Source organism: Apodemus sylvaticus, chromosome 11 (genome assembly GCF_947179515.1).
Source record: "Apodemus sylvaticus chromosome 11, mApoSyl1.1, whole genome shotgun sequence".
Lineage (NCBI taxonomy): Eukaryota > Metazoa > Chordata > Mammalia > Rodentia > Muridae > Apodemus > Apodemus sylvaticus.
Genome location: NC_067482.1, coordinates 57,726,556 through 57,754,016, shown reverse-complemented (window position 1 = coordinate 57,754,016; position 27,461 = coordinate 57,726,556). Strand labels below are relative to the sequence as shown.

The following is a 27,461-nucleotide window of genomic DNA, read 5'->3' as shown; positions in this document are numbered from 1 at the left end:
AGCCCACTCTGCTGTTGTGGGGCTCAGTTTGTTGCATTGTTCTCAATTAGGCTGAACATCCTTGTCCTTGGAGGAAGCTCTGGATTTATTGAGCTTTATGCTTATGGGATGTTCAAAATTGCCCGAGTTACAGGGGTAAGTTCTTCTTTAAAATTTTCTGTTTCTATTAGAAAATAGCAGCTGATTACTTACAGAACGAAATGAGAGCAAGTTGAATTTGTGTTGTTGATGGTGTTTTTTCACGAGTTCATGTTGAAATGTTCAGAGGTTAATTTTAGTAACTTAGAATTTAGTATTACTGTGTTTTCAGTAGTCAGGAGCTATTGGTGGAATCAGTCAAGATTTTTCCTTTTACAGACTCATTGCCACTGGCCATTTGATTAAGATTTACTGTTTTTTTAAAGCCTGCAGTGGGCAAGAGTTGAAATGGGTGATTGACATGTGAAAGCAGTCACAAAAGCAGCCCTAAGCTCAAGTCTTCAGTGCTGTAACTCGTAACTCAGGAAAGGAGAAAATACCTCGGATCCCATGGAATATGTGGATTCTTTGGTGTTTGGTGTGGGTCCCTTCATGGGAGGAGGACAGACATAGGGTATTGGTGTATTCTTGGACCCTTCCATGTAAGGCAGGAATCAGGGTTGTGCATTTCTACTTTTTAAAGTTCTGTGTGAATTTTTGCTTCCATTGTTAGAAGCAGATGCAGCCTGTCAGTAATAGTCAATGTATCTGGCATGGTGATAACTCTTTTGCAGATTGCCGGTACTTGTATTGCTCTGTGTTTATCAAGTGATTTGAAGTCATTATCAGTGGTCACAGAGGTTTCCAGTGGTGGTGAATCAGAGGTTTCATATTTTCAGGTGAGTATTATAACTATTCCAGCATCAGGCACATGATTTATAGAGCTTTTCCCCTGGTGCTAGGAATTGAGCTCAGGGCAGGACATGCTCTCTGCGATTGAGCTGTACCGCACCTTATGGGTTTTAATTACTCATATCACTGAGTGTAACAAGTAAAACATGAAGGTCTCCTTGGGATTTATAAATCTTGTATATTGAGTGTTATTATAGTGAAAGCTATTTCTTGTACACTACAATTTATTTTTCATATTAAGACTGTTTCAATAGTCTGTTTGACCTTACAGCTTAGCTTTTTTTTTTAACTGAAGATTTTCTTTTTTTTTTTTAAATATTTTTATTTTCTATATTCTTTGTTTACATTCCAAATGATTTCCCCTTTCCCAGATCCCCCCCCTCCCCATATGTCCCATAAACCTTCTTCTCTCCATCCATTCTCCAATCACCTCCCTCCTTTTTCTCTGTCCTTATATTCCCCTCCAATGCTAGATCAATCCTTTCCAGGATCAGGACCCTCTCCATACTTCTTCATGGGAGTCATTTGTTATGCGATTTGTGCCTTGGGTATTCAGAGCTTCTGGGCTAATTAATCTCCACTTATCAGAGATTGCATTCCGTGTGTATTCTTTTGTGATTGGGTTACCTCACTTAGGATGATATTTTCTAGATCAAACCATTTGCCTAAAAATTTTGTGAATTCATTGTTTCTAATTGCTGAGTAGTATTCCATTGTGTAAATATACCACATTTTCTGTATCCATTCCTCTTCTGAGGGACATGTGGGTTCTTTCCAGCTTCTGGCTATTATAAATAAGGCTGCTATGAACATAATGGAGCATGTGTCTTTTATCGCATGCTGGGGAATCCTTTGGGTATATGCATAGGAGAGGTATAGCAGGGTCCTCCGGAAGTGTCATGACTAGTTTTCTGAGGAACCATCAGACTGATTTCCAAAGTGGTTGTACCTTCTTACAGCCCCACCAGCAGTGGAGGAGTGTTCCTCTTTCTCCACATCCTCGCCAACACCTGCTGTCTCCTGAGTTTTTGACCTTAGCCTTTCTGACTGGTGTAAGGTGAAATCTCAGGGTTGTTTTGATTTGCATTTCCCTAATGACTAATGATGTTGAGCACTTCTTAAGGTGAAAATTCTTTGTTTAGATCTGTACCCCATTTTTTAATAGGGTTATTTGGTTCCCTGGGGTCTAACTTCTTGAGTTCTTTGTATATATTGGATATTAGCCCTCTATCAGATGTAGGGTTGGTGAATATCCTTTCCCAATTTGATGGTTGCCGTTTTGTCCCTTTGACAGTGTCCTTTGCCTTACAGAAACTTTGTAATTTTATGAGGTCCCATTTGTCAATTCTTGATCTTAGAGCATAAGCTATTGGTGATCTGTTCAGGAACTTTTCCCCCATGCCCATGTCCTCTAGGGTCTTCCCCAGTTTCTTTTCTATTAGTTTCAGTGTGTCTGGTTTTACATGGAGGTCCTTGATCCACTTGGAGTGAAGTTTAGTACATGGAGATAAGAATGGGTCAATTTGCATTCTTCAGCATGCTGAACTCCAATTGAACCAGCACCATTTGTTGAAAAGGCTATCTTTTTTCCACTGGATGTTTTTGGCTCCTTTGTTGAAGATTAAGTGCCCATAGGTGTGTGGGTTCATTTCTGGATCTTCAATTCTATTCCATTGGTCCACTTGTCTGTCACTGTGCCAATACCATGCAGTTTTTAATACTATTGCTCTGTAGTATTGCTTGAATTTGCAGATGACATGATAGTCTACTTAAGTGACCCGAAAACCTCCACCAGAGAACTCCTACAGCTGATAAACAACTTCAGCAAAGTGGCTGGTTATAAAATCAACTTAAGCAAATCAGTTGCCTTCCTATACTCAAAGGATAAGCAGGCTGAGAAAGAAGTTAGGGAAATGACACCCTTCACAATAGCCACAAACAATATAAAGTATCTTGGTGTGACTCTAACCAAACAAGTGAAAGATCTATACGACAAGAACTTCAGGTCTCTGAAGAAGGAAATCGAAGAAGACCTCAGAAAATGGAAAAATCTGCCATGCTCAAGGATTGGCAGGATTAATATAGTTAAAATAGCCATCTTGCCAAAAGCGATCTACAGATTCAATGCAATCTCCATCAAAATCCCAACTCAGTTCTTCACAGAGTTAGAAAAAGCAATTCTCAAATTCATCTGGAATAACAAAAAACCCAGGATAGCTAAAACTATTCTCAACAACAAAAGAAATTCTGGGGGAATCAGTATCCCTGACTTCAAGCAATACTACAGAGCAATAGTGTTAAAAACTGCATGGTATTGGCACAGTGAAAGACAAGTGGACCAATGGAATAGAATTGAAGATCCAGAAATGAATCCACATACCTATGATCACTTGATCTTCAACAAAGGAGCCGAAAACATCCAGTGGAAAAGAGATAGCTTTTTCAACAAATGGTGCTGGATCAGCTGGAGGTCAGCATGCAGAAGAATGCGAATTGATCCATTCTTATCTCCTTGTACTAAACTTCACTCCAAGTGGATCAAGGACCTCCATGTAAAAAAACAGCTTAGCTTTTTACTGAGGTTTGTTTTGTTTTTTTTTCTTTAGGATTTTGTCTCTCTTAGTAATGAAAGCTTGTATTTATTAGTCACCTAATGTGACAAGTACTTCAAATATAGCAATATAATGGATAGTAGTGCTGTGTTCTAATTTGTAGATAAGACTTTGGGCACAAGAGGAACTGTAGAGCTCATTTAGTGTCATCACAGAATTGGAAAGTCATGCTAGGCTTTCTGGTTCTGGTCTGTGTTCTCAGCACACTGCCTCATGGATTAAATGATACTCAGAATAGGAAAAAATCTTTTTTAAACTATGGCTTGTGTTATAGACTAGGATACTGCCTGGGCTTTTATATTTATATTATAGCTTTGCTTTGTTAGGAAATCTTTCCAAGTATTTCTTCTGAGCTGTCCCAGTGTTTTAACTGAAGTATGTCAGAACTCTCAGAAGGAAGACAGAGAGCGTGTGTGTGGTGTCTGTACAGTCTATGAGAGCATCAGAGAGCCCAGGACATCAGGCCATTCGCATTGGCTTTGTTGTGAGACTGAGAAACTGTCCATTAACAAGTTTGCATCTGCACTCTAGTAATGTGATTCTCTTTTTTCTGTGAGGTTTTTAAAAAATGTTTTTTGTAATAGTTTTGAGTTAGGTCTCATAAAATGTAGGCTTGCCTCCTACTCATTGTACATAGCTGAAGATGACCTTGCAGTCCTCCTCCTCCTCCTGCTTCTCTTCTTTTTCTTCCTCTTCCTCCTCCTGCCTGTATTTTCCAAATGCTATGATTACAGATTTGTACCAAGCCCAGACACAATGGATAATGACAGTCTCTTTGAAATATGACGCATATGACTGATATTCAGATGTTAATCCATAGCCTTTCCTTCTTTGTACTTGCACTAAGTTTTTACATTAATCTGTGGTTGTTTTTAAATGTTGCCATACTGGTGCTATAGGTTACTGCATCTTTGGCTACTAGGAAGGGAGAGGAATTGTGCCCCATTGGAAATCCTGAGGTTCATCTACTGGTTTCCAGACTCAAGGGGCAGAGCTCTGAGTTTTTCTGGCATGTATTTAGATAAAGACTCGTCAAGCTAAGGGCTTGTTTTTTGAGCTGGATATGAACAATTTGTCTTCAAAAGAAGCAAATACTCCTGTGAGTCATTTTACTTTTGTTTTATTTTGCAGCTTGAAACCAATCTGCTATATTCCTTCTTACCTGAAGTAACTCGGATGGCCAGGAAGTTCACTCACATTTCAGCTCTCTTACAGGTATGCATCCGTAACCTGCTTTATGTTAGTCCTTACTGGAAGCTTCTCCATAAACTAATCTTCTTATAATATTTATTAAAGTGAATGCAAAAATTTAATTGAGAATCTCCTGTCCAGCCCTGCTAACTGCCTCAAAAAAAAAAAAAATCCTGTAAACCTCCTAAACTATTCATAATGAGAATGTAACTTAAAAATTTTTTATAGAAAAATTATTGTGCAAAAAGTATCTTCATGGGCTGGAGAGATGGCTCAGCATTTAAGAGAACTGACTACTCTTCCAGAGGTCCTGAGTTCAATTCCCAGCAACCACATGGTGCCTCATGACCATTTTTATTGAGATCCAATATACTCTTGTGGTATGTCTGAAGGTAGTGACCATGAACTCACATACATAAAATGAATAAACAAACCTTTAAAGAAAAAACGAATCTTTATATAACTGAGCTTTTTCCGTAATGAATCCATTCTGAGTCCTGCCCATGCTCATTCTCATGGTGGCTGCAGGGTTCTCAGCAGTGTGCGGTGAAGGGTGCACAGATGGAGGCCTTGAGCTCTGTTTGGCACAGGCCAGGCCCGAGTGCTGTTCCTGACTGAGCACCCACAGAGAAGCACTGCTCTTTTGTTTGCTTTACTACAGCCTTTATTTTGCTTGATGTTCAAGACTTCTGAGGTTTGTGTTTTCTTAGGGACCCTGTCTGACAGTTGAGCACCTAAACAAAGCAGCACTGTGACAGTGTGTGTAAAATATAAAACAGCACTGTTTTCCCGGATACACACTTGGGAAAGTGTTACTGTAAATTTGTAAGAATCACTGGATAATTTAGTTTCTTTTTTTTTTTTTAACTGTCATTTTTTTTATTCGATATAATTTATTTACATTTCAAATGATTTCCCTTTTCTAGCCCCCCCACTCCCCGAAAGTCCCGTAAGCCCCCTTCTCTTCCCCTGTCCTCCCACCCACCCCTTCCCACTTCCCCGTTCTGGTTTTGCCGAATACTGTTTCACTGAGTCTTTCCAGAACCAGGGGCCACTCCTCCTTTCTTCTTGTACCTCATTTGATGTGTGGATTATGTTTTGGGTATTCCAATTTAGTTTCTTAATTAAGTGATTACCAAAGCTTTGTCATGTTTTTCTTTTTTCCTATAGCTTTATTGAGTTAGAAGAATAATTAAAAGTAAATTCTGCCAAAGAAGAATGTAATAGCCTGTTGTTTTGGTATTTTTTACTGTACTTTTCTTTTTGTTAATAGTATATAAATTTGTCACTGACATGTATGTGTGAAGCATGGGAAGAAATTCTGATGCAGATGGACTCCCGCCTCACCAAGTTTGTACAGGTAATGTCCTGATAACTGAACTGTCTATGGAGACACTGAGCGCATTCCGCCAGTGCTCTGTGAGACATATGAGGGTCAGACCTGGGTGGAGTGGCTCACTCCATAATCCCAACACTGGAAAAGACAAGACAGGAAGTGTGCCGGGTGCAAGGTTGAGGGCTACAGAGTGAGACCCTGTCTCAAAGAGAAGGCGGCGGGCTGGAGACATGCCTCAGGAGTTAGGAGCATTTGCTGCCCTGGTGGAGGGCCCAAGGTTACATTGGTTGGCTCACATCCAACTGTAATTCCAGGTTTAGAGGGATCTGATGCCTTTAGCCTTTGTGGATACCTACCTATATTCTTGTGCGTGCATGCAGGTGCACGTGCGTGCATACACACAGACACACACAGACACACACACACACATTAAAATAAAATCTTAAAAGAAAAAATTAGTTTGATTTGCAAAATGCTAAGATATTATTTATTTTAGATGATTCAGTACAACCTTAGTTTTTGGGGGTGGGCTACAAAAAGAATATATTAGTCAGTTTTCTGTTGTAGTAACAGTACTGTGGCTTGTAATATATCAAGAAGAAAATTGTTTTTAACTCTTAGTTTTATATTCTGACAGTTCAGGATCATGTAGCATCATTTGTTTTCCATATATCAAGGAGGGTTCTTGCCAGGTGGCATCTTGGCAAAAGCATGTGTAATGGGGTCACCCTGACACAGGAAGCCAGGCGCTGTGGTTGGGTGGTCTCTTCCTAACAATCACTCTTGGAAGAACTGGCCAGCATCCACAGAGTGTCAACTTCATTTCTTCCCGCTGACTCGCCGCCTTCCCTCCTCTGCTGCTTCTTAAAGAGTCTGCCATGTCAGTGTCGTCACGCTAAAGACAGGCCTTCCGCAGAGACCCTGGGAACAAACCACATCCAAACCAAGGCACATTCTTGGTTTGCCCTTGGTACAGCTACGCGGAGCTGTACTAAAATTATGTCCCTATTATTTGGAATAAATATGCTTATGCTTATTATAATATAAATATAACAAATATATAAATAAATGTAAATATTTTTATGAATATAAAATATGTATTTTTAAAATTTTGTCTAGGAAAAAACTACAACCACATCAGTGCAGGATGAGTTCATGCACTTACTGTTGTGGGGGAAAGCCAGGTGAGTGCGCATAGGTGATCTCAGTTTGACCTTCTTTCTTATGTCTCTTGACAGTAATTTCCTTTATAAAGATAAAGTAAATTTCTGGTAGAAGACCTCTCCCCCCAAAAACATATGTGAGTTTTGGGGATTTCCTATGAACCTTTTATATAAATGCAATCATTTTATATGTATATATAAGATGTATGTATGTATATTGGATGTATAAAAGTTCCAGAACTTTTATGTAGCCAAAATAATCTTTCTCTTCTGGCACCTTGGGTAAATAACTACCCAGGGTACTAATTTATATTCCCTTCTTGATGTTTGGAAGTGGGTAGACCTTTTATTTCTGTAACATTCTGTCTCTTTATGGATAAACACAATCCTCATTTGACTGGCGCTATTTTTTCATGTTTATTTTCTTCCAAAATCCTGTTTATACTTTCAAATTTAGGTTTTAAATGGCACATTCAGAGTTTGAATGGAGAGATTACTAAAATACTTTCTTTTTTGTTGTAGTGCTGAACTTCAGACTCTCCTGATGAACCAGCTGACAGTGAAGGTGCTGTTAAAGTCTATATGTTTAAATGGCTGTGAACACATTTTTAATAGTTTTCTTTTTTAGGAATGACATATAGTATCATAGTTACATGCTAAATGTATTTTCTTCTTTTAATTAGGGCTTAAAAAAGCTTGGCCAGTCTATAGAGTCATCATATTCCAGTATACAAAAATTGGTTATAAGTCACTTACAGAGGTATGGAAGTGATGTAGAATTTTTTGATACTGCATTCATACATACATGGCATTGGTCATATTTCTGCTTCCTTCTCTCCACTGTTTGACATTGTCTCTTCAAGCCTTTTCCAGCTTTCTGCATTGGCATTTTAGGGAACTTGGCATACCCAAAATTGAGTCAGTAATGACATCTTTCTTGTGAAAATAGTTTTCTAACTCTTTTAACCAGGCTGGACTTTTTGAGCATTTGGACTTTTTTCTTATTTAACTATAAAATAAGCCACATAGCTTCTAATATTTTACATATTTTTTTCATTTAATATCTTGGCAGTTTGTTCTTGTCACCTTCATTTCACACAAGAGCTAGTTATGTGGCTAGTCCAGTGGTCCTCAGTATTAGGCCAGCGCTTGCTCCTGGGTTTTCCAGGTCTCCTGCTGTTTTTTGTTCAAAGCAACTTGAGTAAAGCAGTTTGTAAGTGGCTGCTGAGGGTTTGGTTTGTATTTTGACAACTCTTAAGATGGGTTTCTAGAGATACCCACCGTCCTCTGAGCTCCCCAAATACCTTCTGCTTTGGTCTGTTCCATACTGCATTGTGTCTTTACTTCACTTTCCCCACTGAATGTAATGTTACGTAAAAACTTGCAGTACTTGTGCTGTGTTCTTAAAAGTAAAACCTTTTCAAGGCCTTGAACATGTCTGCTTCTGCTTCACCCATGCTAGGTACCTTTTGTTTTTCCAAGCTTGATGCTGTATCTTCCACTCAAGGCTTTTTCTCTCTCTCCCCCACCCCTTTTTTTAAAATAAATATCTTTGATTTGTTTGATCATTTGTTAATGATGCTGGAATGGAATCTAGAGTTTGGGCATGTTGGGTAAACAAACTCTACTACTGAGTTACATCCCCAGCTCTACCCAAGGACTTACACAACCTTCCTGCCTTTAAACTTCTCCTCTTATCTTTACTGGAGCTCTTCAGCTCTTCCCTCCTTCAGAGAAGCCTTCAGCGGTTCCTGGAGTAGATCAGGGTGGTCCATTCCTGTGCATTTCCCCTAGGGCCCTTAGGGCAGTTAGGAAGATATACTGTATGACTGGTTATAACTAACTCCCTTATTACACCAAATGCATCGAAGACCTTACATTATTTTCCACTGTGTCCCCAGCATCTGGTGTCTGACATGAAGTCGGAGATTAAAAATATTTGTGAGGACAGGCTAATGTCATATGTCTTCATTCCCAGCACTCAGGACGGAGAGGCAGGCGGGTTTGTATGAGCTGGAGGCTGGTCAGGGCTACATAGTAAGAGCCTGCCCTTTAAACAGAAGTGTCCACTGCTGGACAGTGTCCATATGGTCAAGTGCCAGGATTAGGACTAGAGGTGCAGCCCAGCGGGCACGAGCTTGACAAGCACTGCATGCAGCCTGACCTTGATGGACAATCTGATCTGGACGTCTTGTGTTTCCATCTCAGTTGTCGTGAAGGACAAATGATTCTTCTAGTTCTTAGAAATAGTTTGGGTAAATAATTCTTTTCTGTGGAAAGATTATTAAGATTTGTTTGATTTTATTTCTGAAATCAGCAAGTGATTGTTGACTACCACCTTGGTGATAGTAATGGTACTTATCTCTGCTCTTGCCAGTGGCTCTGAGTCTTTACTGTATCATTTGAGTGAACTTAAAGGAATGGCTTCATGGAAACAGAAGTACGAACCTCTAGGACTGGATGCTGCAGGCATTGAAGGTACTGCTTGGATTTCTCCATAGACTACACTAGCTACAGTTCACTTACTCAACAAGTGACCCTTTTTTGTCTGTTTTTCTCTAGATGCTATTACTGCAGTGGGTTCTTTCATCCTCAAAGCAAACGAACTTCTCCAGTAAGTAATGTACTAGCCAGGAGTGTGGATATGAGAATATTTACTTTTTACTTAAATAAGAACCTGATTCTCTTAAGAAAAATTTTAATCAGAATGCCAATAGCACAGAGATCATTTAATGATTTTGGATGATGAAATTGGGTGGTGATGCCAAATTATTTTCTGGTCTCTCTATCTTCATTGTCATTCTAACTCCTTTGTCTCTTTCTGTTTGCTTCCTTTACTTTATTCTCCTAAAAGCTTATTTTATTTCTTGAACCTACCAGGTTTGTTGTTGTTCTTTTGTCTTGATTTTCCAGAATACTGTTGGCCTTGTCTTACTGCGTTATGTTATGGTGTTGTGTTCTGTCGTGTAAGGGACTCCCTGTGTTCCCAGGCTGGCCTCAAACTTTCAGCCTTCCAAATGCTGCAATCACAGTATTCTATTCTCTCCTCCACCCCATCCCCCTTTAGACTTTCCTGTTTCCTTGCACTGTCTGTCTCTAGCACACCCCTCCCTGCCTTCTCTCTCTGAAGGGTGCTGCAGTACAAGTTGAAGGCAGCTAAACTGCTTGTCTTTTTCAAGTAAGTAAGTTGCAGCATTGTCATACTGGCTTACAGATGGAGAAACCGAGGGGCACTGAGCATCTTGATGTCAGGTTGATCGCTTGGGTAGAAAGCTTTCAGAAAAGGAAAAGAGAAATTTCTTGTTTTCATTGTTGCTGCAAAAGTTTTTGTTACATCACTTGGTAACTTGTGAGAAATGTTATAATCTTCTATCAAATGTCTTTATAGAGGCTTAAGTTTAATTTCTGTTGTCATAAAATATCCTGACTTTTTAAAAAGCAGATTTGAGGGAGAAAGACTTATGTCGTAGTTCAATTGTTTTTTGGATTTGTTTTTTTGTTTTGTTTTGTTTTGTTTTGTTTTTCGAGACAGGGTTTCTCTGTGTAGCCCCGACTGTCCTGGAACTCACTCTGTAGACCAGGCTGGCCTCGAACTCAGAAATCCGCCTGCCTCTGCCTCCCAGAGTGCCAGGATTACAGGCGTGCGCCACCACTGCCCAGCTGTCGCAGTTCAATTGTAACAGAGAAGTCAAGACAGCAGGAACTTAAAATAGCTCGTTACATCACATCCACATTCAGGAGTAGAGAGAAATGATGCACAAATGCTTTCTACTCACCGTCCACCCTGTAGGCCTAGGACTCAGACCCAGGGAATGGAGCTGCCCTTAGTGGGCTGTGTCTTCCCACATTAGTTAACACAATCAAGGCAGGGCCCCACAGACAGGCCCACAGGCCTGTGATGCCTGTGAGGCTCCCTCACTAGACTCTCGCTGTGATTCTATGCTGTGTCTAGTTATGATGGTTAGCACTAACCATCACTGATACTACTGGTTCTGGGTGAGAGTTGGAAAGCCAGAAAGGAAAGGTCCCCGTGTTACTTGCTTGGGGTAATTACCTCACAGATGTAAGCTCAAGGAGTTCAGAAGTGGTGTCTTAAAGATTTATAGTACTGAATTTGGAGGTACATATATGCAGTGCACAGAGAAATTTAGTTTCTTAGAACTTTATTGTCAGAATCAAATATAGGCTTAGCATGTCTGTTGACGTTGTAAGAGGTGACATTATACAATTTTGTATTTTTTTTTTTGGAGTTAATGATATTATTTTTTAACTAAAATAATGTTGAAAAGTAATTTTTTTCTGATTTGTTTCTGAGTATTGAAGAAAGACTTGTACAGCTTGTAGCAAGTCCTTTGACCCAGTTACAATCTAAGTTACTAGCCTCTTTCTTTTCTTTCTTTCTTTTTTTTTAAATCATTTATTTATTTTATACATGTGAGTATACCATCGCTGTCTTCAGACACACTAGAAGAGTATATCAGATCCCGTTACAGTTAGATGGTTATGAGCCACCATGTGGTTGCTGGGAATTGAACTCAGGACCTCTAGAAGAGCAGTCAGTGTTCTTAATGCTGAGCCATCTCTCCAGCCCCCCTTTCTTTCTTTCCTTTTCTTTTTTTTTTGAAGAACCAGTTTGATTTTTAAAAAAAAATACTTTTAAAATATTTTTTAAAAATATTTGTAAAATTGGTTTTTCCAAGTGCTTAAGTGTCATCCAGACAGGAATAAAAGACAATAGTATTATTTTCATGACAGTTGAGCAATGATGTACGAACTGCACATGACAATCTTCTCTCTCTCTCTCTTTCTCTCTCTGTCTTTTTTAACCTTTTTAGAGTTATAGATAGTAGTATGAAAAACTTCAAGGCATTTTTTCGGTGGCTGTATGTAGGTAAGTTGAATGATAATATAAATCAGATTTAAAGTCTTTACCAGTTAATTTGGGGTGGGGGGAGAAAAATGTTTTTCTTAGTAAAAAGAAACTCTTCAAAATGAGAGATTTAGTCTACTAAAGCACATTTAACCTTTGTAAAGTATCTGTAATAAAAAATGTTTCTAGTGATCGTTACAGATAACTTTTTAAAACCCTTTTCTTTTTTCCCCAGCAATGCTGAGAATGACAGAGGACCACGTACTTCCTGAGCTGAACAAGGTAGTGATCGGAGCGGCAGCATGTCCCTGCATGTCCCTCCACTCCAGCACACTCTAGGGACAGGTAGCACTGACAGGAGGAGGCTACTTTCTCTCACTTTTCCCTGAAGAGTACTGTAAACATGTATGCTTACACAGCGTTTGCATAGGTTTTATAAATAATGTACACATGCAGGAGGCTGTGCTTAGATTGTATACCTGCCACCTTGTGTAAAGCATTCTGAAGAACCTGGATTTTGTATATGTGGAGTCTCAGGCAGTGTCCTGTGGGTAACTAATGACTCCTGCTGTTTCTCTCTTGTGCTGGGTATTTCTGGTTGAGTTCAGCATTGCTGGTCTTACGGTACTTTTATGTAGTTACTAGCTGGTTTTGGGTTTTTGTTACTTTTTTAAAGAGCTTTTTGTGTTTCATATCTTTTAAATTCTGACACTACACATTATTATGGCTACCTATAATATCTGTGTGACATAAAGTTCTTTGACTTGGGACAAAGTATCCTTTTAGTCTCTACTTAAACTTCCTTAAGTCTTAAATGCTTGTTTATTTTCCTTCAAAGAGAGTAGTGCCTAAGGCAAAGCTTGGTAAAGAGTACTTTTTAGTTGTCAGGATTGTGCTAGGTGTCCATGGCCTTGCCTCGGGCCTGGGGTCTGTGGAGTGAGAATAGAGTCTGCAGCTTTACCAGCCCCCCACCCCCACCCCCAACTGTGTCTTCGTAGACCGGAAGTCTAGTTAGGAAGCTTTCTTAGTTTGATTGTTTTCTTTGTCTCATTTGGTTATAGATGACTCAAAAGGATATCACATTTGTTGCTGAATTCCTCACTGAACATTTCAATGAGGTAAGAGATTTGAATTTCTATAGTTCTCAGAATAATTTTGTTAACCCTCAGTAGTGGTAAAAGCTAATTGCATTTAAATAATTCAGTTGAAGACCTTAGCAGTTACTTAAAGAACAAAACAAAACTATTGACCTAAGCAGTGTCAGCACTTACTTAGAAAACTCCAGCTGCTTCTCTTTGTGTAAGTCTCACAATCTTTGAGTAGCTGCAACAACAGCTTTCCTGTAAAATACATATCTTTTGTTTAAATTTAGGATTGCTTTCTTTTTATTTGAAGCTAACTTTACAACTAACCTGTATTTGTCCTGCAGGCTCCAGACCTTTATAATCGGAAAGGAAAATACTTCAATGTTGAAAGAGTTGGTCAGGTATGGACATTAGGTTAAAGTTTTTGATTTTAGTTGGGCAGTGGTGGCGCACGCCTGTAATCCCAGCACTCTGGGAGGCAGAGGCAGGCGGATTTCTGAGTTCGATGCCAGCCTGGTCTATAGAGTGAGTTCCAGGACAGCCAGGGCTATACAGAGAAACCCTGTCTCGAAAAAAAACAAACAAACAAAAAAAAAGTTTTTGATTTTAAGACCTAACTTTTAGACTGAATAATTTGAAAGGGAGTTGGGGGTGCACAGATAGGGTTAGAGAGAGGGACAGGAGGGATTGGTGGAAGAAAGGGGGAAGGGATAAAATGATATTATTATATTTCACTTACAAATTTTAAAAACTTAATATTATTAAAAAGTTATAAATTATATATATTATATTAATAATTAGATTATTATAAAATAATTATATAGATTATTATAAAATTAATCTATATTATCCAAAGTTTATAAAAATTTAATATTCAAATATGTTGCAGGTCTACCTTTTTACTAAGATGACCAAAGATACATGTTACTTAAATATTTTAGTCTTGAACCCTTTTATATTCTAAACAGTTATTGAGAACCCCAAACACTTTAAGTCAAGTGTTAGCTGTCACATGTTGATACTATTGTTAGTGTAAAAAAGTAGTTATTCATTCAGTAATTAAAAGTGAGCAACTTGTCATTAACTTTTATATGGAAAATTTCAGAGGCCCGGCATTCCTTTGTGTGTTAAACAAGTCTCTTTCCTGTCCAGCTAGTAGAAGGCAGTTTAGGTCCCCTGTTTCCCTCCGCGTCTGCTTTGGTATGCTGGTTTGGTTAATCCAATTCAAGGATATCTGGACTCATTCACACTTTTACTTGGAAGGGACAGTAGTGTGATAGTGGCTTCTCAGAGGTTAGTTTTAGTGTGGACTCTGATATTCTGTCAGTGAACTCTCCATTGCTTGAACCCTAAATCTGTCCATTTTTCTTACATGGGGAATAATCTTTTATCTGTGTATGGCTTTGTAAGATCTGGTGGGTTTGTTTGTTTGTTTTTTGACAAAAATTGGTTCTGTGAGGTCATAGCTCTGTTTCCCAGGTCTTGTTGCAGGTGTGTCCTGAAGGCACACTTTGTTAGTCACTGGCCTGCAGAGAACTCTTTAATCCTGGGGAGCTGTCAAACATAGCAGTGGCAGGTGCAGCTTCTTAATTCTTGCTTTAAAGTTTCTTTCCTTATTGAGAGATTTCACAAAGCTTGAACCTGCTGGCAGTCCTCCTGCTGGGATCATAAGTCTGGGCCATCACAGCTAGCTGGAAGTTTAACTGTTATATTGGCATGAAATACCTGGGGCTCAGAGCTTATTTTATGTTCCAGAAAACATCTTCCTAATATCCAAGATGAATAATTACAGTTTTTCCTACAGTCACTTTTTCAAGTAAAAATGCAATCCATATTTTTAAAAGTGTAATGTCTTAGGTAAAACTAAAATACTTGCTTAAGTGCCTCTCCTTAGGGTAACGTTCCTATTTGGTATGCAACAAAGGATCATGTGCCTTCTTCCCATTCTGTCACACAGAATGTTAAAAGATCTGTACCCAGAGGTTGAGATTTAATAAAATAAATACTTTTAAAACTCTTTAAAAATAAATAAAACTGTGACCCTATGGTGGCGGGGGCTGCGGTGGGTGCCCCTGTCATCATAGGGTGCAGATGCCGGATCCCTGGGGTGTGTTGAGGACTTGCAGTAAAGCACAATAACATTATAAGTAGACAAAAAGTGTTCTGGTGAGCTTTATTTCCTGAATTGCAATGGTCTACTCTTAACTTGTAGTATTTGAAAGATGAAGACGACGACCTCGTGTCACCCCCTAACACAGAAGGAAACCAGTGGTATGACTTCCTCCAAAACAGCACCCACCTGAAAGGTACTCATGAACTTCCTTGTGGTTAACCGGGCCCAGATCCTTAGTGAGCAGTTGACAGTTGAGCTGGGAACCTGCTGAATGTTGTGGCTCTTGTGTCCATTGTCTGGAGAGACAGCAAAGACAAATGGACTGTGGCTCTCTCGTGGTGTGTAAACACGGTGGTCACCAAGTGTTTTCTCTCATGACACCAGCCAGTCACAGTTCCAGCTGAGGATTTTGATGATCACTTCAGTCTGACACTGAAGACCTCCAGTGAGTGTCAGACGATCAGGGAGTGAGGGCTCAGTGTTCCCACCAGACTGCCCCAAAAGGCCAGGCCCCAGGCTGCCTCTGCCTCTCTGCCTCTGCCTGGCAGGCTACAGGGAGTTTCCACACCTTCCTTTTTTTCCACTTAGAAAAACTCAGGTTTCCTAACTTGCTTACTAAAAAATAAATACAGGACAGCCAAGCTGGAGATGCATGGAGTAGGTATAGAGGAGAAACCAGAGGGTTCTAGGCCCTCCCAGCACTCTGTCACCAGCCAGAAGTCTAGTCTGTAAGTCTCAACATACGGGTTTCTTTAATAGAGATTTCATTCCATAGGTTCCATAATGATTATGTCATTGGCAATTGGTGATTGAACCCCACTTCCACTCCAGTCCCCTCCCGTGGTTGGCAGATAGAGGTGGAGAGTAAATCCCTGTTGTGGGGGCCTCCAGGAGCCTTCCTGTTAACGTGGGAAATTCCAGGGGTTGGAGGAAGTGTTCCAGGAGTCGGACACCAAGATCACATGCCTTTCTCTCATACCATTCTCTGGCGCTAAACAGCTGACTTAGTCAGGGATTCTACTCCTGCACAAACATCGTGAAGAAGCAAGTTGGGGACGAAAGGTTTTTTATTCAGCTTACACTTCCACATTCCTGTTCATCACCAAAGGACTGGAACTCAAGCAGGTCAGGAAGCAGGAGCTGATGCAGAGGCCATGGAGGAATGTTACTTACTGGCCTGCTTCCCCTGGCTTGCTCAGCCTGCTCTCTTTATAGAACCCAAGACAACCAGCCCAGGGATGGCACCACCCACAAGGGTCCCTCTCCCCTTGATCACTAATTGAGAAAATGCCCCACAGCTGGATCTCATGGAGGAATTTCCTCAAGAGAGGCTCCTTTCTCTGTGAAAACTCCAGCTTGTGTCAAGTTGACACACAAAACCAGCCAGTACAATAGACTAATGTTTAAAATGCATTTTAGCCAGCACCCCAGGTGTAAGGTGTTGTGTAGGGGATCCCCGCAGAGCCATGGAAGAACGGCCTTCAGAATCAGACTCAGCACTCATGTCTCCAGGACGTCATTGTAATGCCCGGCTGCTGTCTGAGCTAAGCCTGTTTGTTCAATCTGTAAGTTGGAGAATTCAGTGCTTACTTCATACAGTCATTATCAGTAGCACTGACAACAGAAACAATCTCACAGGGGTTGGGATATAGTTCAATTAAGAACTTCTTTCCTCTTACAGACCTTATTTTGACTCCCAGAACCCACACCAGAGGTTCACAGCTGCCTGTAACTCCAGCTCTAGGGGACTCTGTTGCAAACACCAGCACTCATGTATAAACATAAATGAGAACATAAAAAAATAAACAACAACAAAACAGCAAAACAAGAATTTCACAGAGCAGCAAGGGGAAAACATTAGTTCTGCATTCCTTTCTACTGATAGTAACCTTTTAAAGGAGTAAAAGGATATGTGTGTAGAACAGTTTACTTCTTGTTTCTGTTTTAATGCTATACTCTCAGGGTAACCCTGATGCCTCTCGCCATCATTTCACAGCAAAGACTAGAGCAGGGGGAGCTGCGCTTCCTTATATGCCCCTGGTTCCCTGTGTGCTGCTCCTCATGAGACCAGCACAAGTGCACTGGGGCTTGGTGAGACCCTGAGGTGGGTTTAGCCGCTGGAGTGGGTGGTAATAGGATGCAGATGCTGTGGCCATTCTGAATGAGGTATAAGAAGGTACCATAATCCCACCATTAGGTACACAGGGCTGCTTCTAACAGTGTTTTCTCCTAATTATTGCTTTGCTTCTGTTTTTGTTTGAATCCAGAAAGTCCTTTGCTGTTTCCTTATTACCCTCGAAAATCACTGCATTTTGTAAAAAGGCGGATGGAGAACATTATTGATCAGTGTTTGCAAAAGCCAGCAGTAAGTCTTCATGTGGGAGTGAGAAAACCTGCAGTATCTGGCCCACTTACATTAAGTGTCCATAAGATATAACTTTCGTTATTAAAATGGTAGTTTCTTATGGTTCATCCTGTTGATCCCTTACAAGAATTTTAAAGAGGGCTAGAGAAAGAGTTGGTGTCTTTAAGAATTTGTTCCAAGAAGAACACTTAGTTTTTTGAAGTTTTAGTCTTGGAGCTGTGGTGTCTTATTTTCACTGCTGAGTGGTTGGTGTGGAGCAGCGGGGAGAAGTGGGGCCCCTCTGTGCCTCGCTGCCAGCTCCGTACAACTCAGAGTTCGCTCTTCCTTCCCATCCTGTCACTGATCAAAGTTTGAGGAGAGGGATGTTTCTTACACGGACTTTAATAGTGGTGCACACATTTCTGTAGAGTATCTCTTTATGGAAGTGCACTAATTATGTCTTTTTCTTTTTCTCTTTGTTTCATGTTGGAAGCGAATGTGATCAGGGTTATTTCTTACCACTGAACTGATAATTTGTTTTAAATCTTATCTAGGATGTAATTGGAAGATCGATGAATCAAGCAATTTGCATTCCATTATATAAAGATACTAGGAGGTAATTCTCTTCACCCCTTGTGTGCTATAAGTTTAACAGCGATTATAAATTGTTCTCATTTTGATTTCTTGTTGTTTTAGTATGGACTGTCCACGTAGATTGTTAAAATTCCCATTTCTGTAAGTATTCCTCCCCATCCCGTATGAGTAATACAGCTGTGTTTTAACCCTGGGCAGCTTCACACCATGTCTTACATTAAATTTTGTTCCTTAGGTGGAATAATAAAAGTTCGAATCTTCATTACCTTCTTTTTACTATTTTAGAAGATTCGGTTTATAAAATGTGCATCTTAAGGAGACATACTGATATTTCCCAGTAAGTATTACTCTGAAGTTTGAATTGCAGAGATAAGATTTTACTATTTTTAATAATTAACAAACAACTTCTCTTTCATCGTTTTTTATTCTAAGGATTTGTTAGCCCCTCCTCCCACTGTGTGTGTGTGTGTCCATGTATGTGCAGAGGCAGGAGAGGGACCCTGAAGCTAGAGTTGCAGGCAGTTATAAACTTTCCTGTGTGGGTGTTAGGAGCTGAACTCTGCTCCCCTAGAAGAGTAGAAAGTGCTCTTAACTGCTAAGCCATCATCAACAGAGCTTTTAGCTTGTTCATGTTTTAGTGACGTTAATCACAGGACTTTACATTTGTCCCTTAACTCTTCTCAGTTATAGTTTTCACATCATTAAGGTAATAATACTGATTTAGAAGCTTCTATGATTCCTTCTAGATTAAAATGATGTATAGATACTGTATGTTGACTTTTTTTAGGGTCAGAAAAAAGTCTGACAATTGAATCAAGCTTCTGTCTGAAGAACTCATTCAAAGCTGTATTCTGTATTCTGGAAAGGCTTTTCACCTTAGGCTAATGATGATTTTCAGCAAGCGGGAGACTCTGTCCACAAAAACTTACTTTGAAATTTTAAAGAAAAATCAAGTAAACAGTTCCATTAGTATCTTTGTTGTTGTTGCTGTTGTTGTTTTTCAAGACAGGGTTTCTCTGTGTAGAACTCTTTGTAGATCTGTGCTTCTGCCTCCTCAGTTGGTTCTGGGAGTAGAGGTGTGTGCCGCCACCACAGGCTCTGTTACCATCTTAAATGTGTTAAATCTCACTTTAAAGACAGTTTGGCCTCTCCCATATCCTTATGTAACTACTTCATTTGTTGTTGTTGTTATTTGTTTGTTATAGTTTGTCTTAGACAGGATTAACTATGTAGCTCTGGCTGTCCTAGAACCTACTGTGTAGACTGGGCTGGCCTGGGAATCACAGAGACCCACCTGCCTCTGCCTCCTCAGTGCTGCGCTTATCTAATGTGGCAAGTATCTAAGTCCTTTGATACCTATGAGATTTTAAACCAAGGTGCTTTATCCTGGAATGCTTAGCCTAAATCCCAGCAGTCTGTAGCCAGAGTGTAATGTTTTCCAGCTGCCACGTGCATTGTTTCAACTATCCAGTTTGTTTCGTAAAATCTTCTTTATTCCCTTTTTTTCTTCAAGATCTGCAAGTAATGGATTAATTGGTATTAAATTTGGGAGCTTCACATATGCCACAACTGACAAAGTCAGAAGAAGGTAAGTCTTGAGCCTGGATTACGTGACAGGCACGGGTCCTGGGGTGGCACAGGTGCTCTAGTTATCGGGTAGGAGAGTGTCAGGCTGAGAGATGGTAAGGTTAGCTCTCTCACTTCCAGAGGCGGGGCTCTTCACATTTTACCTTAGAAGTGGTACAAGCGTTACCATCCACGGGAGTTTGTGTGTCTTACATGCTGTGATGTCCTGTAATCCTCTTAAGACCAGGCAGTGATGTGGGTCTGGAAACATGTCCTGTGCGTCTGAAGCCTTCGTTACTGCCTGGTCCCTTCTCAATCTTTCCTCACCCAGTGGTTTTAATGATGCTTTGGGGACAGGTCTGGTTTTCACATGTGAAATCTTATTTTCACCTTCAGAGTATGACATGAAGTGTCACTTATGAGATATTAGTAGGCAGGCTAGCCATTGATGTCAGGTTTTAGAGCTGTGAACGAACTTCACAGGTTTGTTGTGTTTTTTTTCCCTCATGATTGCCTATTTTTAAGATTTAATTATATGGGAAAATTAGTACAAAAAGTAATTTAGTGATCTTTTTAATAGAAATTAATGAGATAATTTGTCTTGCAGAGAATGTCTTAAATTATTTTTTTGGCCTTGTGCTAGCATGAAGTGATCCAGTTTCCTTAGTGGTCGTGATCATTGTGACTTAATGGAACGTTTCCATTCTAGCACTTACAGCTGTCTAGATGCCCAGTTTTATGATGATGACACTGTCACAGTCATCCTTAAGGACTCCATGGGACGAGACGGAAGAGATAGGATTTTGGTTCAGTTGCCACTGTCCTTGGTGTATAACAGTGAAGATTCTGACGAGTATGAGTTCACCGGGACTTACTCGACAAGGTGCGTGTCTCTTTAGATTGGCGGCTTGTAGGACAGGAAGCTTTCCTGCTGCCTCCCCACCCCCAACCCCCTACCCCACCCCACTCCACCCCACCCCACCCCCACCCCCGCCCTCTCCTTTCCTCTCCTTCCCTCTCCTTCCCTCTTTTTGACAGTGTGACCTTAGCTGGCCTTGAACTCATGGTCTTCCTGCCTTAGCCTCCCTATTGCTAGAGCTACCAATGAGAATCACCATGCAAGCTGACAATTGACTGATTTTTTATGTGTTTTTTGTTTCATTGAGTTTTTTGTTTTGTTTTGAGACAAAGTCTTGCTATATAGACTAGGCTTGTTCTGAACACATGAAGATACATCCTCTCTGGGGGTTAAAAGTATGCACTACCATGTTTAGAAACTTTTAATATGAATGAAAGATTTTTACTGTTTTTGGCATGCCATATAATAGATATTTTTAGTAGAGATAACTATTGAGGCAGCTGAACAGAAATATTCCTACTTTGTATTTTTTGCTTTTTATTTCTCTATTGTTGATATACTAGAAATTGAACCCTAGATTTTTCTACATGCTAAGAAGGTGCTCTACCACGGTGCTATATTCCAGCATTTTAGCTTTTTTTTTTTTTCCTTTTGTTGAGACAGAGTCTCACTGTGTACCTTTGGCTAGCCTGGAATGCCCAAGGTAGACTAGGCTGGCCTTGCACTCATAGGACTCTGCCTGCCTCTGCTTCCTGAGTGCTGTCTTTAAAGGCCTGTGCCCCACACCCAGGCAGGTGCCCAGGCTCATGTTGAACTCACTCTGTGGCCTAGTATCGTGTGATTCTCTGGCCTCACAGGTTTCCAGATGGCTGGGATCACAGACCTATGTGCTAGGCTCGGCTTGGCTCGCAGACTTGACTTTGTTGCTTTGGTTTAACAAGGAAAGAAAAAGGATTCCCAGCAATGGGGTGGCTTTGTTCCAGTTTCAGATGCTCGCTAGCTTTAGTTAGAAGTGGAACTAAATTTAGATCTGTAGTGTTCTCCAGATTTAGGCTTCGTTGTTCATTTTGAGACTATATGCCTGTTCTAAGAGGTGACTTCAGTTGACACTGACTTCTAAGTAATTTTAAAAAGCACTTTGAAAGGAAGTCAAACCTTAACTAGTGTGACATTCTATGTGTTTGGCATTGCATGTTTTTCAGACTGTCTTATCACAGCTGTTTTGTGGTGGCTGCTAGGGTGTATTAGAATGAGAGTGTGGGTTGAAGAGTCTCCCTGATCCTCAGGCAGGAGAGCTCCCCGCTGACTGACCCCTGGTTGTTTTCCTGTAGGCTTGACGAGCAGGACAGCATCATTCCCACACGCACCATGCACTTTGAGAAGCACTGGAGGCTGCTGGAGAGCATGAAAGCGCAGTACGTTGCTGGGAATGGCCTCCGAAAGGTGGCCTGTGTGGTGAGTATGCAGACCTTGCAGGGCGTGGCCTGGCCCCTGCCCCACCCCAGGCCCTTTCCCTGTCATTTTCTGAGTCATAGTTTCTGTTCATTACAAGCATGGAGTAGCCTCATCTGTATTAGTTTCTTATTCTGACAAAGCTCACTAAATTGGTAAAAATAACTCTGGATTTTGCTAATCTTGTGAATTGTTTTACTTAGAGGTCATTTTATATAAAGTGAAAGCTGAGTGGAGTTCTTTGTGATGAGTGATTAGGACTACGGCTTCTGTAGAGCCATCCTTCTTAATTCCTTAATACATGATGTTTTTGTTAAGCCTTGCATTTAAACAGTATTCTTCTGGCCTTGTTTACATTAGTTAAGTTCAAACCTCCGGCATGTGAGGGTGTTTGAAATGGACATCGATGATGAGTGGGAGCTTGACGAGTCTTCAGATGATGATGAGGAGGCTGGCGGGAAGCCTGTGAAGATCAAGGAAGAAGTGTTGTCAGAGTCAGACACAGAGGCTCACCAGGATGCTGCTGCCCTCGACCCAGACGTAGTCATCAAAGTGGAGAAACTTGACCCTGAGTTGGACTCGTGACCCAGTTTGACAGCATTGTGTTAGTTACTGTGACAAAAAGACATAGTGGGTGGACTAAGGTGGGATGGGTCACATTGAGTTGTCTGTGTATCAAAGAAATAAATGGTAAATTTTATTTTTTCATACTCTGTTCCGTCCTTGTGGAGGAGGGTCACTGTGGTAGACCCTTTCTCGCTGAGCGAGCTTTTCAGACTGTGCAGAGCCAGTGTTTAAAGAAAACAGATACAACTTTGATCTGAAGGAAAAAGACAAGTCCTTTCTGTCAAAGGGTATTCTCATATTTCTGAGTGAGGGATCGTTACATCCGAATGGTGGTCACGTGTCCTGTAACCCCAGCCCTCAGGCCTGAGGCAAGAGCTGGAGAAAGCTCCGCGAGCCCGAGCTGAGGTGAAGTAGCCGGTTATCACTGTGGTGTGGTGCATTTCATGTCTTTTCTTTAAATATTTATTTTAAGACAAGTTTTAATTACTTGTCTCAGTGTGAGTCTGTCTGTCTGTCTGTCTGTCTGTCCTCAGAGGCCAGACGTGTCAGATCTCTTGGAGCTGGAAATCTAAGCAGTTGTGAGCATAGGTACTGAGAATTGAACCCAGGTCTTCCTGGAAGGTCAGGGACCTTTGACCGTTAACCTCTGAGCCACCTCTGTAGCCCCTACAAACCCCTGCCGTTTTTTCAAGCATTTTAGAGTGAATGCATTGTATAAATTTACCTAACTTGGAAGGCTTAAGAGGGCAAATAATATTTTTAGAATGAAGTGTTCTTTCATATAAGCAGCTGTTTCTTTATTAGCCAGGAATTTACCCTCATGCCTTCAGTGTTAAAGGCTCATGCACAGTGACTCCCTGTGGTTCCAGCAGAGGCATAAGTTGGAGCTGAGATTCCCAGACTTCCCTAGAGCCAGGATTAGTCCACTTCTATGGGTAGGCCAGTTACTCTAGGGAGCGGATTTAAGTTTCAGTCATTCCTAGTTATGGGAAAGCAGTTTGTGGTTATGCTTTTCCTATATGTGAATATGAACTGGGTTCCCATTATATTCAAATGAAAAAAAATTAAACTGATAACCAAAAATATATAGTATCATTTATTGCTATGCATACGGTAGTTGTTTTTAATTACACACTTTGCTTTTAAATTTTTCTTGGTACTAAAGATCTGAACTGGGGCAAACATTTGAACAGTGAGCTACATCTCCAATAATTTAATCATTATAACTGTCACTTCTTTAGTAAGTAGAGCTACAGTGCTGAATTTACATTTAGAATTAGTGAATCAGAGTGGAGTTTGAAAGGAAGGATGGGCGCCTGGCATGTAGAAGATACTGCTGGTCCTGGCTGTGTGGGAGGAACAGTGGTGATCGCTCCCTGTCTAGTGGGGCTGTGGGCATGAGGAGGGGAGGAGGGGGGCTGTGGCATGTGGATGGTGGGCACGTGTGTACTATGTAGAGAGCCATAATAAGACAGAATCTCTCTTAAGTAACCCAGGCTCTCCTGGACCAGGCTGTAGACCAGGCTGGCCATAAACTCAGAGAGCAACCTGTCTTAGTACTAAGTAATACACCTCCATGCCCAGTTCAGATGAACACCTTTTTATTTTTATTCTATTACTCTTATTATTTTGAGACAGGGTCTTCTATATAGTCCTGGATGGCCTCAAACCACCTGTTTCTGCCTCCAGAGTGCTGAGATTAAAGGTGTACACTACCATGCCAAGTTAGATTAACTCTTATTTAAGGTATTTATGTTGCTTTTTTCCAGGGTGGGTTGTATGGAAGCTTTAGAAATGTTAAGTAGTGTACCTCCTTCTCTCTCTCCCCTTCCCCCATTTTATTAGTTATTTAGCACTTTATGCTAGACAATATAACTGCAGTAAATCCTTTCTTTCCTTTTTAAATTTTTTACATTGGTGTTCTGCCACCATGTGTGTCTGTGTGAGTGTGTCAGATCCTCTGGAACTGGAATTGCACAGTTGTGAACTGCCATGTGAGTGCTGGAATTTGAACCTGGGTCCTTTGGAAGAATAGCCAAGTGCTCTTAACCACCGAGCCATCTCTCTAGCCCTAGGAAATCCTTCCTAATTCTCTGGGTTTGTAGTTTTATTTCCTTCCCATCATAGTCTTGATTTTTTTCCAAATGGAAAATTTTTACACTCATCGAATGCTAAAATATTCCATCTTTTAAAGTCAGAATAGTTGAGTCTGAATACAAAGGGACACCATGAAGTATTACCTTGGGCCTATCGTTGTATATAAATAGTAGAGTTTAAATATGTTAGCTAATCTAGTAGTCTTGTACTTTGGGGGATGTCCAGGTAGTCAACATGCTAAGTACTTATTGTTAAAAGATGCTGTAGCTAAAATTGGATTTCCTGAGCTCACTGGGAGATAGTCAGTTTTAGTGGCACAATTTGAAGTCGTGACAGTCATCAGCTTGACAAGGCCTCTTGTTTTGATTGTCTGCCATGTCATTTTTCGTTTTTTGTTTTTTTCTTTCTTACAGAGCACCAGAAACTAGTGTTATATAAGTGCACAGGATTATACTTCCGGGATCATAAAATCTTACAATGTGGTAGCAAAGAAGATATAAAATCAGAAATGACCTCATGAGGAATATGTAGTCCAGGAACATTTTTTGTTTATTTGTTTGTTTGTTTGGTTGGTTGGTTGGTTTGATTTGGCTTTTTTATTTTGTTTTGTTTTTTCAGACAGGGTTTCTCTGAGTAGCCTTGGATATATGTTCTGGGACTAGCTCTGTAGACTACACTAGCTTCAGACTCACAGAGATCCATCTGCCTCTGTCTCCTGGGTGCTGGGATTAAAAGTGTGAGCCACTATCACCTAGCGTGTTTTTGTTTTTGAGATAAGGTCTCACTATGCAGCCAATCAGACCTTAAAATTCACTGTGCTCCAGCTTAGCTTCCCCAGTGTAAAGAGGAATAGGGGCTGGAAAGATAGCTTAGCAGTTAGAATCACTAGCTGTTTGTGCAGAGGATCTAGGGTCAGTTCCCAGCACCCACTTTGGGACTCACTACTGTCTTATCCAGTTCCAGGGGATCTGATGCCCTCTGATGGCCTGTACAGACACTAAGCACATACAAGGTACACATAAATACATACATGAAAAACACTCAGACACATGAAATATCTTTTTAAGGAATGTTACAACATGTTCCACTATAGCCAGCGTTGGTTGCTTCCTCACTGCTGTGACAACACACCCAGAAAAACAACTGACCAGAGGACAGGCCTGCGTTGGCTCACAGTTCCTCGTGTCATGAACAGGGAAGCAAGGCCACAGATCTGCTGTCATGTCTGTGGTGGCGGAAGGTAGAAGCGGCTGCTTACGTTACAGTGGCAAACAAAATGGAGTGTCCATGCCCAAGGTGAGCCAGGCTCCAGGGCCAGAGGCCCACCTCCTCACCTGTCCAAGGCTCTCCACCCTCCGTAGCATCATTCGCCGTGGTCCTAGTGCTGAAACAGACAGACAGGAAGGGCATTTTACATTCAGACACCCAACTAGGAATTTATCAAATAGCTAACTGTAGGAAATGTGTCGTTGGTGTGTTAGGGACCACACCATAGCCGTTTATATGGGTCTTGTTCTTTCTAGACCAAGATTTTCCACGAAGCACACTACTCACGGCAGGTCTTCCCCAGTTAGTGAATACAGTTGCAGATTCATGGTTTTTACTCTTACTCCACACACTCAGCATATACGGTTAGGGCCCAGCCTGCAACCACGATAGTCTGTCTCAAGGTTGAAAACTTTCGTTGAAAGCTGTGTTTTAGAAATTTGTAGCTGTAAGAACATAAACTGCTCCTTTACAGGCACTGGAAATTTTTCCTTGTTCTTAAGAAATGATCCTAACTGAAGTTAATTACATATGCAAGATGCTCACACATCCATAAATCTGTTTAAGTGATGGAGGCATAATTGTTCCTCAACTCTCTTTATGCACTGCAGCGTGTGGAAATGAATCCCTTAGGGCCCCATTCCAGTCCTAACAAGATTATGTTCCACTGAGTAGTGGATGCCGAGTCGGATATGTATGGTCATGCTGCTAATAAGCCATTACAGTTCATAAACGTCACCTCTCCTCTGGTGTGTGCAGTCAAACTGAACTTGGTGCCCCAAGACGCAAAGGGTAATGTGTACTTATTGTTGTCTGGATGACAAATCTGCCCCATGACAAGACTTGAGGTGAAACTAGTGTTTACCAGCTTGTTACGTTTTCAAAGCTAAAATGAGAACGCAAGCTTCTTGTTTTACACGGCCTGTCATCAAATTTACAAAGTTCGCCTAGTCTCCCAGACTAAAAGCTTTAGGGACAATTTTTCTTCATTTCTGCATTACTGACTCCTCTTAGCGAGTGAACATTATTGTTCTGTTAAGTTGTATTTCTTGCCACAGTTTAGATGGTAAAGCTGGGTACTTGGGAATGAGATGGGTTGGATGGGCAGTTACCATAAACCACACTCCTCCCTGCAGACAGGTCAGGGGAGCTGTAAAACCTGGACCTGCACAGGTAACTCCTTTCTCCTCTTCTCTGCTTGCTTTGCCCACTGTGACAGGAAGAGGTGTGAAGGATCTCTTCTCACAGGGATAGGGTCAGCACCTCTACCTGTCTGTGGGCAGCAAAGGGCTGCAGCCTTTGCCTCTCTGGCCCTATACAATACAAGATCATTTTCTCCTCTGCAAGAGCTGAAGGCACCATCAGAGCCGGGGCCGGGGCCGAGTGACTGGTTGATAGACTCTGTCAGGCTAGAGAGGTCACGCGTGCTAAGTGCTGCTGGAGAGTGGAGAAAGGCAAGGTCAGAGTGGGCTTTTG

General features: G+C 40.9%; 1 protein-coding gene across 1 annotated transcript in view; it reads left to right on the top strand.

Annotated features, from left to right (window-relative positions):
* Anapc4 (anaphase promoting complex subunit 4) overlaps positions 1-22,755 on the top strand; it is a 31,523-nt gene extending 8,768 nt beyond the window's left edge. The window contains exons 7-28 of the mRNA XM_052198498.1: positions 51-135; positions 753-857; positions 4,614-4,697; positions 5,947-6,033; positions 7,129-7,193; positions 7,695-7,737; positions 7,856-7,932; positions 9,550-9,650; positions 9,735-9,786; positions 12,008-12,063; positions 12,278-12,324; positions 13,104-13,160; positions 13,472-13,528; positions 15,340-15,433; positions 17,508-17,605; positions 18,139-18,200; positions 18,281-18,319; positions 18,414-18,515; positions 19,692-19,766; positions 20,454-20,627; positions 21,935-22,058; positions 22,416-22,755. Of these exons, the coding sequence (XP_052054458.1) occupies positions 51-135; positions 753-857; positions 4,614-4,697; positions 5,947-6,033; positions 7,129-7,193; positions 7,695-7,737; positions 7,856-7,932; positions 9,550-9,650; positions 9,735-9,786; positions 12,008-12,063; positions 12,278-12,324; positions 13,104-13,160; positions 13,472-13,528; positions 15,340-15,433; positions 17,508-17,605; positions 18,139-18,200; positions 18,281-18,319; positions 18,414-18,515; positions 19,692-19,766; positions 20,454-20,627; positions 21,935-22,058; positions 22,416-22,640 (1,909 nt within the window). The 3' untranslated portion in view covers positions 22,641-22,755. The remainder of the gene's footprint in view (positions 1-50; positions 136-752; positions 858-4,613; positions 4,698-5,946; positions 6,034-7,128; positions 7,194-7,694; positions 7,738-7,855; positions 7,933-9,549; positions 9,651-9,734; positions 9,787-12,007; positions 12,064-12,277; positions 12,325-13,103; positions 13,161-13,471; positions 13,529-15,339; positions 15,434-17,507; positions 17,606-18,138; positions 18,201-18,280; positions 18,320-18,413; positions 18,516-19,691; positions 19,767-20,453; positions 20,628-21,934; positions 22,059-22,415) is intronic.
* Positions 22,756-27,461: the final 4,706 nt, after the last annotated feature.